This window comes from Oncorhynchus gorbuscha, unplaced genomic scaffold (assembly GCF_021184085.1).
Source record: "Oncorhynchus gorbuscha isolate QuinsamMale2020 ecotype Even-year unplaced genomic scaffold, OgorEven_v1.0 Un_scaffold_3050, whole genome shotgun sequence".
NCBI lineage: Eukaryota > Metazoa > Chordata > Actinopteri > Salmoniformes > Salmonidae > Oncorhynchus > Oncorhynchus gorbuscha.
In genome coordinates this window covers 6,612-19,126 of record NW_025747405.1, presented here as the reverse complement: position 1 = coordinate 19,126, position 12,515 = coordinate 6,612, and the positions used below count along the sequence as shown (strand labels likewise).

General features: G+C 45.2%; 1 protein-coding gene and 1 long non-coding RNA gene across 6 annotated transcripts; both read left to right on the top strand.

Moving 5' to 3' along the window:
* Nucleotides 1–2,318: 2,318 nt before the first annotated feature.
* On the top strand, nt 2,319–8,477 carry LOC124027260. 2 transcript variants are annotated; one of them, XR_006837383.1, is made up of 7 exons: nt 2,319–2,598; nt 2,911–3,022; nt 3,276–3,304; nt 3,636–3,680; nt 3,793–3,839; nt 7,782–7,813; nt 7,918–8,477. It is a non-coding gene; the product is annotated as an uncharacterized LOC124027260 (long non-coding RNA). The 2 variants fall into 2 exon arrangements; XR_006837382.1 differs by having other exon boundaries at nt 7,913–8,477.
* Nucleotides 8,478–9,185: 708 nt separating this feature from the next.
* On the top strand, nt 9,186–12,042 carry LOC124027259 (T-cell immunoreceptor with Ig and ITIM domains-like). 4 transcript variants are annotated; one of them, XM_046339725.1, is made up of 7 exons: nt 9,186–9,738; nt 10,079–10,147; nt 10,274–10,420; nt 10,852–10,960; nt 11,120–11,154; nt 11,251–11,297; nt 11,440–12,042. In XM_046339725.1, the coding sequence occupies exons 1-7, from the start codon at nt 9,681–9,683 to the stop codon at nt 11,653–11,655; spliced, it is 681 nt and encodes a 226-aa protein (XP_046195681.1). In that variant the 5' UTR covers nt 9,186–9,680; the 3' UTR covers nt 11,656–12,042. The 4 variants fall into 4 exon arrangements, with proteins under 4 accessions (XP_046195681.1, XP_046195680.1, XP_046195678.1 ...); XM_046339724.1 differs by having other exon boundaries at nt 9,187–9,738; nt 10,076–10,147; XM_046339722.1 differs by having other exon boundaries at nt 9,188–9,738; nt 10,079–10,420.
* Nucleotides 12,043–12,515: the final 473 nt, after the last annotated feature.

Genomic DNA, 12,515 nt, shown 5'->3' with positions numbered 1-12,515 from the left:
AGAAGAGGGACAGAAGAAACAGGAGGGATAGCAGACATTAAACACTTCACATGACAAGAAACGTTCCAGGATAGGATAGAATTACTAGACCAATTAATAGAAGGATTATGACATACTAGCCAGGGATGACCCAAAACAACAGGTGTAAAAGGTGAACGAAAAATCATAAAGGAAATGGTCTCACTGTGGTTACCAGATACTGTGAGGGTTAAAGGTAGTGTCTCACATATGATACTGGGGAGAAGACTACCATCTAAGGCGAACATGGGCGTGGGCTCCCCTAACTGTCTGAGAGGAATGTCATGTTTCCGAGCCCATGCTTCGTCCATAAAACAACCCTCAGCCCCAGAGTCTATCAAGGCACTGCAGGAAGCTGCCGAACCGGTCCAGCGTAGATGGACCGACAAGGTAGTACAGGATCTTGATGGAGAGACCTGAGTAGTAGCGCTCACCAGTAGCCCTCCGCTTACTGATGAGCTCTGGCCTTTAACTGGACATGAAATGACAAAATGTCCAGCAGAACCGCAATAGAAGCAAAGGCGGTTGGTGATTCTCCGTTCCCTCTCCTTAGTCGAGATGCGAATACCTCCCAGCTGCATGGGCTCAATCTCTGAGCCAGTGGGAGGAGATGGTTGAGATGCGGAGAGGGGGAACACCGTTAACGCGAGCTCTCTTCCACGAGCTCGGTGACGAAGATCTACCCGTCGTTCTATGCGGATGGCGAGTGCAATCAAAGAATCCACGCTGGAAGGAACCTCCCGGGAGAGAATCTCATCCTTAACCACAGCGTGGAGTCCCTCCAGAAAACGAGCGAGCAACGCCGGCTCGTTCCAGTCACTGGAGGCAGCAAGAGTGCGAAACTCTATAGAGTAATCCGTTATGGATCGATCACCTTGACATAGGGAAGCCAGGGCCCTGGAAGCCTCCCTCCCAAAACTGAACGATCAAAAACCCCTATCATCTCCTCTTTAAAGTTCTGATACTCGTTAGTACACTCAGCCCTTGCCTCCCAGATAGCTGTGCCCCACTCCCGAGCCCGTCCCGTAAGGAGTGATATGACGTAGGCGATCCGAGCTCTCTCTTGAGTATGTGTTGGGCTGGAGAGAGAACACAATATCACACTGGGTGAGAAAGGAGCGGCACTCAGTGGGCTGCCCAGAGTAACATGGTGGGTTATTAACCCTAGGTTCCGGAGACTCGGAAGACCAGGAAGTAGCTGGTGGCTCAAGACGGAGACTCTGAAACTGTCCTGAGAGGTCGGAGACCTGAGCGGCCAGGGTCTCAACGGCATGACGAGCAGCAGACAATTCCTGCTCGTGTCTGCCGAGCATCGCTCCCTGGATCTTGACGGCTGAGTAGCGAGAATCCGTAGTCGCTGGGTCCATTCCTGGTCGGATCATTCTGTTATGCAGGTGAATGAGGACCCAACAGCGACTTTACAGAAACAGAGTTTATTCCAAGTCAAAACAGGAAAACTGAAACCCTCTAGTCAGTAGAGGGGAACAACTGGAGATGCGACCACAGACTGCAGGTCGCTTCGGGAAGGCGCCGGCCGTAGCTGATATAGACACCTGCTCACACGCAGCATCTGAAGAAGGCAAAAACACGACAGGACGGAACGAGGACACAGAACAGCAAACAATGATCCGACAAGGACAGAAGCGAAAACAGAGAGATAAATAGGGACTTAATCAGAGGGCAAAATAGGAAACAGGTGTGAAAGAGAAAATGAGGTAGTTAGGAGAATGAGGAACAGCTGGGAGCAGGAACGGAACGATAGAGAGAGAGAGAGAGAGAGAGAGAGAGGGAGAGAGGGAGGGGGAGAGAGAGGGATAGAAAGAGGGAAAGAACCTAATAAGACCAGCAGGGGGAAACGAATAGAAGGGGAAGCACAGGGACAAGACATGACAATCAATGACAAAACATGACACTTCAACTGTGAGAGACGGAATCGAAAACAAAAATCCAGAAAATCACATTGTATGATTTTTAAGTCATTAATTAGCATTTTATTGCATGACATAAGTATTTGATCATCTACCAACCAGTAAGAATTCCGGCTCTCACAGACCTGTTAGTTTTTCTTTAAGAAGCCCTCCTGTTCTCCAGACCTCTACATGCTTTGTAAGTAGGAAAACCTGCAAAATCGGCAGTGTATCAAATACTTGTTCTCCCCACTGTACATTATAAATTGTTTGCAAACTGATATGTGACACGTATTAATGCCAAAATAACATGCAAAACAGTGGGGTTCAAAACAGGGTTCAAAACAGTTCGGACTCTGAATGACGGGACACCGCTGTTACTACTACAGTCTGAGGGTCTTCTGCTCTTGGGCTTACAGATGGACCAGATTCCATGACCATCCTGGGCCGACACATCGCTGAGGTGGAGTCATTCACCCTTATTTACTGCTCTGTTCAGTCTGTACCGCCTGCTACGTTCACCTGGTTGTTCAATGGGCAGCAGACAGGTGTACATGAAGCTGGATACATCATAAGGAGCGTCAGCTACAACAACAGTGGGGACTACAGATGTGATGCTCGAATGATCTCACCGGAAATGTTATCAGTGTGGACCATAGTCTGTCAGTGAAAGGTACAATGGAATCTCTGATACAGTCACGAGAGAATCAAAGCTAATTAAATGCAAAAACGATCAACTATCACAAAAACTATTAACTATCACAACAGTGGTCATTTGTAACTCAGTTGATAAAAATGGCACTTGCAACGCAAGGATAGTGGGTTCGATTCCCAGGACCACCCACATCTAAAAAATGTATGCATGCATAACTGAAAGTCGCTTTGGATAAAAGTGTCTGCTAAATGGCAGTAGCATCATCTGTTCTAGAGGTTGTGTTTTGTTTATGTTTGATTGATTGATTGAATCCATCCCTGTGCATTGCAGATAAAACCCCTCCACCCCTAAGCCCAGAGGGAGCAGCAGGTATAGCAGTCGCTGTGATGTTGGTAGTGGTTGCTGTAGCTCTTGGTCTCTATTTCGGCATAACTCATCAACGGTGAGTCTATGAAAATAGCGTGGTTGGTAGTGCCATTATGCTGGCAAAGTAACAAACATAATAATTGTATTTCTGGTTTTACATAGAAAACAGGAAGCCATTTGATTTCAATAGATAAAATGTCTTCCGTCAATTGTGGGGACATAACAATACATTTCAAGAAGACATTTGAGGTTTTGTGTATTAATGGTTTGCAGACCATTTAGGCTGTTGATAAAGGTCCCATAAATCAATGTTTCTGTATGATGTTTAGGAACAATTCCACAAATACTACTGAGACAGGTAAGAGAAAAACATGATCATTTTAGTCTAGTACACTTTTTTTCAATTACTGTATGGTAATTGTACAGTCCATGCAAGTATTGAGATGAGAGTGGAGAGCTGCAGATGATGACCACAGTTGTCTTTTATCGTCTGTGAAAAAGAATTTTAAAAATAAAAGTATTTGTTGTTTCAACTTAATTAGTCGCATGGCCTTTTTCAACCTCTATCATTGACAAATAAAATGTATTTAAGTCAACTTGACCATTTGTCAGTATAACCTACTATTCCTAGTTGAATCAATTTCAACTTTAATGTAGAGTTATCCTAACTAACACCAAATTTACTTCAGGAACCAGCCTTGCACCTGACACCAGCCATGGACCAGAAGCTAAAGGTCAGAGAGATTGTTGAATGTTGAGTATTGAGTGTTGCGAAACAATCTGTCTCATTAACACTTAAAATGTACTGTACATTATCAACTTCATCAACTGCTGATTTGTTTGCAGGTGGTCGTGTGTATGAGAATGTAGGACCTCCATTACCACCTCCAAGAGTGAGTTTCCACCACCAAATTATATAAAACACTTATGATACTTATGATGATATTGTATATCTATGTTTCCCACCATGTTTCAGTTCATTATCAGAGTTTTATCAAAAAATATATATTTAAACGTTTTTATATAAATGTTTTTATATTATTTAGTTTTAGTTTTAGCATTAGGGTCAGAAGGTAGCCTATGTGTGGGAGGCTAGGAGACATTTGTGTTATATAGTTTTTGTGTATTTTGGGGATATCACTTGCCACTGTGGTGCGGTAATGCATAAGGTGATGGGTCAGGTCATAGGTTAGCTTTAAAGGTAGACTCGGCAAGATGACGTAGATACACAAACTTAACAGTGGTAGTGGATCCATTTCCGCAAGCAGGAGCATTGAAGCGCGAGGCTACACCTCTCAGCCCAAAATGTAGAGTCAAAAAACTGTGCATAATTCATGATGGTTTTTATTTTTATTTTAGTTTGTTTTGGAGTCAAAGATAATAGTTTAGGTATAGTTTTAGTTTTTCAAGGAGGTTGGTTAATTATTTTATTTCATTTTAATTAATAGTTTTTTCACTATAAGTTTTAGTTTTAGTTTGTTATAATAATCTTGCAACTTACTGCATTGGAGCATTTTGTTATGATACCTGTTGTCACGCCCTGACCTTAGTTATCTATGTTTTCTGTATTATTTTGGTCAGGTCAGGGTGTGACGAGGGTGGGTATGTGTGTTTTCCTTGTCTAGGGGTTTTTCTATATCTATGGGTTTTTGTATGTCTAGGTATTTGTAGGTCTATGGTGGCCTGAATTGATTCCCAATCAGAGAGAGCTGTTTATCATTTTCTCTGATTGGGGATCCTGTTTAGGTTGCCATTTTCCATTTTGGTTTTGTGGGTTATTGTCTATGTGTAGTTGTCCGTCAGCACTCGTGTTATATAGTGGCACGGTCGTTTTGTTTAGTGTTTTTTTGTCATTAAAAGAAGAATGTATGCTTATCACGCTGCGCCTTGGTCTCCTCGTTATGACGAACGTGACAGAATAACCCACCAAACCAGGACCAAGCAGCGTGTGAATGAGGAGTGGACATCCTGGGCCTGGGAGAAAGATGAGTGGAGGACACCCTGGACCTGGGAGAAAGATGAGTGGAGGACATCCTGGGCCCGGGAGAAAGATGAGTGGAGGACATCCTGGACCTGGGAGAAAGATGAGTGGAGGACACCCTGGACCTGGGAGAAAGATGAGTGGAGGACACCCTGGACCTGGGAGAAAGATGAGTGGAGGACATCCTGGGCCTGGGAGAAAGATGAGTGGAGGACACCCTGGACCTGGGAGAAAGATGAGTGGAGGACATCCTGGGCCCGGGAGAAAGATGAGTGGAGGACATCCTGGACCTGGGAGAAAGATGAGTGGAGGACATCCTGGGCCCGGGAGAAAGATGAGTGGAGGACATCCTGGGCCCGGGAGAAAGATGAGTGGAGGACATCCTGGACCTGGGAGAAAGATGAGTGGAGGACATCCTGGACCTGGGAGAAAGATGAGTGGAGGACATCCTGGACCTGGGAGAAAGATGAGTGGAAGACATCCTGGACCTGGGAGAAAGATGAGTGGAGGACATCCTGGGCCCGGGAGAAAGATGAGTGGAGGACATCCTGGACCCGGGAGAAAGATGAGTGGAGGACATCCTGGACCTGGGAGAAAGATGAGTGGAGGACATCCTGGACCTGGGAGAAAGATGAGTGGAGGACATCCTGGACCTGAGAGAAAGATGAGTGGAGGACATCCTGGACCTGGGAGAAAGATGAGTGGAAGACATCCTGGACCTGGGAGAAAGATGAGTGGAGGACATCCTGCGCCCGGGAGAAAGATGAGTGGAGGACATCCTGGACCTGGGAGAAAGATGAGTGGACGACATCCTGGGCCCGGGAGAAAGATGAGTGGAGGACATCCTGGGCCCGGGAGAAAGATGAGTGGAGGACATCCTGGGCCTGGGAGAAAGATGAGTGGAGGACATCCTGGACCCGGGAGAAAGATGAGTGGAGGACATCCTGGACCCGGGAGAAAGATGAGTGGAGGACATCCTGGACCTGGGAGAAAGATGAGTGGAGGACATCCTGGACCTGGGAGAAAGATGAGTGGAAGACATCCTGGACCTGGGAGAAAGATGAGTGGAGGACATCCTGCGCCCGGGAGAAAGATGAGTGGAGGACATCCTGGACCTGGGAGAAAGATGAGTGGACGACATCCTGGGCCCGGGAGAAAGATGAGTGGAGGACATCCTGGACCCGGGAGAAAGATGAGTGGAGGACATCCTGGACCCGGGAGAAAGATGAGTGGAGGACATCCTGGACCTGGGAGAAAGATGAGTGGAGGACATCCTGGACCTGAGAGAAAGATGAGTGGAGGACATCCTGGAGCAGGGAGAAAGATGAGTGGAGGACATCCTGGAGCAGGGAGAAAGATGAGTGGAGGACATCCTGGACCTGGGAGAAAGATGAGTGGAGGACATCCTGGACCTGGGAGAAAGATGAGTGGAGGACATCCTGGACCTGGGAGAAAGATGAGTGGAGGACATCCTGGACCTGGGAGGAGGTAATGGCAGGGGACAAGACCCTGCCATGGAAGCAGGTGGAGATGGAACAGGAGGAAAGGTGATGGTATGAGGAGTCAAGGCAACCACAGGAACCCCAAGATAATTTTGGGGGTTTTGGGAGGCACATGGGGCAGTCAGCGGAGCCGAGGAGTAAACCAGAGCCAGTCAGGGAGAAGGAGGAGAGAGAAATGGGGAAGTTGGTGGAGGATGCACGGATTTGGAATAAAATAACATGTTGTCAGTTTGGTGCCACCTGAGTCAGCTCTCCGTACTCGTCCTGAATCGTGTGTTAAAGTTCCAGAACAATTGATGCCGGCTATACACACCAGGTCTCCAGTGTACCTTCAAGACACTGTTCCTGCTCCACACTCTCCCTCCAGTGCACTTTCCCAGTCAGGTGTGTCCTGTTCCTGCTCCTGGCACTCTCCCTGAGGTGCGGGTCTCCAGCCCGGTACCACCAGTACCGGCACCACGCACTAGGCCTATAGTGCGCCTCGGCAGTCCAGTACGTCCTGTTCCTCCTCTCCGCACTCGCCCTGAGGTGTGTGTCCCCAGCCCGGCACTACCAGTTCCAGCACCAAGCCCCCAGGGTCCAGTATGCTCTGTTCCTCCTCCTAGCACTCGCCCTGAGGTGCGTGTCACCAGCCCAGTACCACCAGTGCCAGCACCACGCACCAGGCCTACAGTGCGCCTCGGCAGTCCAGAGCGTCCGGTGATGAGCCACGGTTCAGCTCAACAAAGGCGGAAGGACCAGGGTAAAGATGGGGGGGGGGGCGTCCAGAACCAGAGCCGCCACTGAGGGTAGATGCCCACCCGGACACTCTCCTATAATTTCAGGTTTGCGGTCAGAAGTCCGCACCTTTGGGGGGGTACTGTCACGCCCTGACCTTAGTGATCTATGTTTTCTGTATTATTTTGGTCAGGGTGTGACGAGGGTGGGTATGTGTTTTGGTCTTGTCTAGGGGTTTTTCTATATCTATGGGGTTTTTGTATTTGAATTGGTTCCCAATCAGACAGCTGTTTATCATTGTCTCTGATTGGGGATCCTATTTAGGTTGCCATTTCCATTTTGATTTTGTGGGTTATTGTCTGTGTAGTCGCCTGTCAGCACGTGTTATAATAGCTTCACGTTCGTTTTTGTTTCTTTTTAGTGTTTTTCCTTCATTTAAAGAAGAATGTATGCTTATCACGCTGCGCCTTGGTCTCATCAATATGCCGAGCGTGACACCTGTAATGAAAAGGAGTACTCTCCGATACACAATCTTTGATATACCACATTGTCCCTGACTAGCCTATCTATTAGCTAGATGATTTAAACAAACTTACTCAATGTGTCTATTTTTGTCTTCTCTACCGGAAATCCAGGGCTCCAACATATACAACAGAAGTTTAAAGTGGTAGGTTTTTATTGCATTTTATCCTCATTATGATATTACCTTTGATAATACTTGCTTTATAGTTGTCTCAATCTCTCTCCCTCGCTCTCCCTGACTTAGAGCAGCTGATTTCAACTAATCTTGCACAGTTGGAGATGGATTCACCCATCAAGTTTTACACCGTAATCAAAGAAATGCAGAGAGGGCAAACATTCACTGGAGGACCAGCCAAGAAGACGAGAAACTAGACCCTACTGGACTCCTCTACTGAGTAGACACTGGTCTTTGTACTGTACAGCTCAGCCATCCAGCTATGTATACAGTACTTGCTCAATGTAAATATGGAATAGGCAACTATAGAGGACAAATTATATCCTCTTAAATTGCACACACCAGTTGAGGTCTGACTAATTGGAATCAGCTTTCTCTGGTCAGTGTCATCAATAGGGGCGTTTTCAGAGAAACCTCCCCTACTGAAACACATTTCGCAACAGGTAACAGCAACTTTTTTTTCCACTGAAAGGACAAAGATGAGAGGCAGTTTGCGTAATCCTGTTATGCTTGCTGAATCCTCACAAACCTAGGGAGGACTAGACTGCCTATGTGGCTCTGGCCAAAAGAAGTGCACTATATAGTATGTGAAATATTAACTGAAATTCCAATAAAAGAATGGTGTTAAATGTTGTATTCGTCTCATGAACTGAACCTGCTCCATGTATGACTTATCGGTTCCCATAGCTTTGTTAGACAAGTCTTACATTCCTGAGTCGCCACTAGAAGGGAGGGTGGAGTTTGCTAATGCTTTCAGAGGCTCCATCACTATAAAATATGTGGAGATGATGGGAAATGCACCTTTAAATGGGCAGGCTCCATCAGTGGCACACTTAAAGACACACCCACCGTCACTGTGCTGGGTGTCAGTAACTCCCAAGGGTAATGTGAGTTATCCTATCAAACAAATGTTATTTATTATGCATTTATCATTCTGTAATGCTCCTGTCTAGTAATCCATGCCGTAAAATACCCTAAAGAACAAGAGATGGTGTGGGAAATCAAGGCTGTGTGTGTAACCAGGCTGTATTGTGTTTTCAGAACCATCATCAGTAATGTTGTCAGTGGGGTCTGTTACTAGGATTGTGATAGCAGTGCTTGTAACGCTGATTGTCATCTGAGTGAGAAGCAATCCAAATATAACCCTTCCTACACACCTGCATGCACGCACATGCGGTACGTGCACACGCTCGCACATGCAGTACGTGCACACGCTCGCACATGCAGTACGTGCACACGCTCGCACATGCAGTACGTGCACACGCTCGCACATGCAGTACGTGCACACGCTCGCACATGCAGTACGTGCACACGCTCGCACATGCAGTACGTGCACACGCTCGCACAAAAGTGTTTTAAACATGGGGCAAGGGATCATCTTCAGACAATCAAAGAATACTCCTGACTTGCCATATGTCGGCAAATCACCAGTAGTCATACTGACCACAGTCTAAAAAGAAAAAAGGTCCAGATAACCAGAAACCGTTTCAAACAGTTTACCAAACTCATGGGAGGAAGTACGACATATGCTTCCTATATTTTCACTTCTCTATCTGTAGCGGTTTGTTAACCCACATTAGACAAGTAGTCTTTTCCACCGTCTATGCTCAGTTCCTGATTGATGCTTCAGTTCATTTACTTTACAACCATTTGAGGGTATTTTGACCGTGTGCAGACCATAGATTACACAGATCACAGTGTTTTGACCGTGTGTAGACCATAGATTACACAGATCACAGTGTTTTGACCGTGTGTAGACCATAGATTACACAGATCACAGTGTTTTGACCGTGTGTAGACCATAGATTACACAGATCACATTTGTAGCAGGAGTGCTATGGAAAAATGCAGACTGTCTGCCGTTTTGCTGCTGGCACACATTGGCCTCTCTTCAGGTAAGACATTTTTATTTGTAACTTTATTCTCTTATAGAGAAGGCCCTTTTAACCTGGAGGGAAAATAGAGAAGGTCCTGTTAACCTGGAATTTTGTTCAGTAGATATGAAGAAAACAGGGAGTTACCATCTGAACTTGTCCAAAAAGGAATACTAATTTTAGTTCTCAGTTTCAAAAATGTTGATATTTCGGTCCCAAATTAACACGACTCAGACTAGAGGGGAAAACAGAAGCTAAAAACCAATAATGAACAACTGTATGATTCTGTTTTTTAAAATGGTTCGTAATCCTCTCTCTCTCTCTCCATTCCTCGCTCTTCTTCGGTCTCCATCTCCAGTAGTGTTGGAAGCTCAGGTCAGTGTTGAACCACAGGTGACAGGGTACCAGGGTAATGATGTCACACTGCGTTGTAAGTTGCTCCAGGGCACTCTCATTCAGGCTGAGTGGCAGTGGGAGATGTCAGATACTAAAAAGTTTTCCATAGCTGTCTTTAACCCTAACTTAGGGCAAAACATTTCTGGGTCACCTCTAAAAGGGAGGTTGGAGTTCGCTGGAGCTTCCGCCGGTGATTCCTCTATTACTATAAAAGATGTGGAGATGACTGATGCAGGGAAATACATCTGTCTCCTGACAGTCTTCCCCAGTGGCTCATTTGAGAGAACAACCATCCTCACTGTACTGAGTAAGTCTGGAAGTTCATCTTTAATATTGCAGATAGATTGTGGCTTCCATCAATGTAATTGTATGCATCATTTCCATCATTTCCAATATATATCTATTTTTATATGTCATTTTCCCCTAACCATTCCATCTCTCCCTATTTGGAGTAAACTAATGGGCAACAACACTTAGGCTTCTACATACTATATACATTTTACGGACACAGTATATTTTACAATAGTTATATTGTGTTTGTTTTTAGTCCCATCCTTCAGCTCCACTCAACCCTCTGGAACTCTTAATATAGGGAAGAAAAGAAAGGATCTCATTAAATGATTGAAATATTAACATTGATTAGTGACAATAGTTTTCCTGTAGATACTGTAGGATTCAATCTGACATGCAGCTGTATCAGAGGTCAAAGAGGTTACAGGGGTTTTGTTTCCTTCCCAGATCAGATTCCACCTCCATCATCTGGCGAGGTTGTGGGAATTGTTACCGCAGCCCTCCTGGTAACAGCTGTCGTGACAGCCACAGCTTACCTCATCATTGCCAGGAAGAGGTGTGTGTACGCTGTCTGTAACACATAGTTCCAGAACATAATGAACATATACTGTATGTATCTCAATGGCATGCAATGTATCATCAGACATTACAAGTGCAGAGGAACTGAATCTTGTGTTTTACCAGTGAATGTATTTATATTATTCTCTCTAACTAGGCACAAGGCTTTATTCAACCCCTCTGTCAGCATTGGTGAGTAGCAACCACACGACTCAAGTTCCCCTTCTGCTCAGTTAGACCTGTCCTGGATTTCTGCTTTCTGTAAGACCCGCTGTGGTTGTTTTTCAGATGCAAGCAGCCTGGTGGTCAATGCAGACAGGACAGGAAGACAGGAGGTGAGTTCTTTTGTTGAAAACCTGTTTTTCGCTCTGCGTTTGACTGAATTCCAGCCTAAGATTTTAGCTAATCACATTATATTTGTAATCATTCAGTGATCCTCATCTATCTCACCCTCTCCCTCCCTTTGTCATTCCCCAGGACCTGGTTTATTCTGAGATCGTCAGATTCAACATTGACAAGAGGAAAGCACACGACCCATCTGGAGAAGACCAGAAAGATGCAGATGTCAAGCCAGCTGAGGATGTCACCTACTCTGCAGTGGCAGTGGGACAACAGCATTCTTTAAGGGAAGACACAGTTTACTCTCAGGTGGTGAGAAAGGACTGGGACATAGATGATGTATGGACTGTCTAAGCACAATAACAGTAAAGGGATAACCAGGCGTCCTTTATATTCACATACATTTAACTGAAGTTATCTCTTGTTGGGGAAGTGACCTCCTTATTAGACAAAGCCATATAGATCCTACAGAAGGGCTATGTGTGTGAATACTGAAAAATGATTGCCACCAACAGAATGCTATATATATCGGGCATACAAACACAACATGCACTTTGGAAAGCCACAGTCAGTCAATAAATAATGTAATAATACTCGTAGGAAAGGTTTTCGTCTTTAGCTCACAATCTGTGGATTTTTTATTTTATTTTTATTTCACCTTTATTTAACCAGGTAGGCTAGTTGAGAACAAGTTATCATTTGCAACTGCGACCTGGCCAAGATAAAGCATAGCAGTGTGAACAGACAACACAGAGTTACACATGGAGTAAACAATTAACAAGTCAATAACACAGTAGAAAAAAAGGGGAGTCTATATACAATGTGTGCAAAAGGCATGAGGAGGTAGGGGAATAATTACAATATTGCAGATTAACACTGGAGTGATAAATGATCAGATGATCATGTACAGGTAGAGATATTGGTGTGCAAAAGAGCAGAAAAGTAAATAAATAAAAACTGTGGGGATTAGGTAGGTGAAAATGGGTGGGCTATTTACCAATAGATTATTTACAGCTGCAGCGATCGGTTAGCTGCTCAGATAGCTGATGTTTGAAGTTGGTGAGGGAGATAAAAGTCTCCAACTTCAGCGATTTTTTGCAATTCATTCCAGTCACAGGCAGCAGAGTACTGGAACGAAAGGCGGCGAATGAGGTGTTGGCTTTAGGGATGATCAGTGAGATACACCTGCTGGAGCGCGTGCTACGGATGGGTGT

Bases quoted from the DNA above. Each gene is read 5' to 3' on its own strand.
- LOC124027259 (XM_046339721.1), top strand. From the start codon at position 9,681: ATGGAAAAATGCAGACTGTCTGCCGTTTTGCTGCTGGCACACATTGGC. The intron at 10,421-10,851 runs GTAAGTCTGGAA...TTTCCTTCCCAG, and splicing joins AACCATCCTCACTGTACTGA to ATCAGATTCCACCTCCATCA. The intron at 10,961-11,119 runs GTGTGTGTACGC...CTCTCTAACTAG, and splicing joins CTCATCATTGCCAGGAAGAG to GCACAAGGCTTTATTCAACC.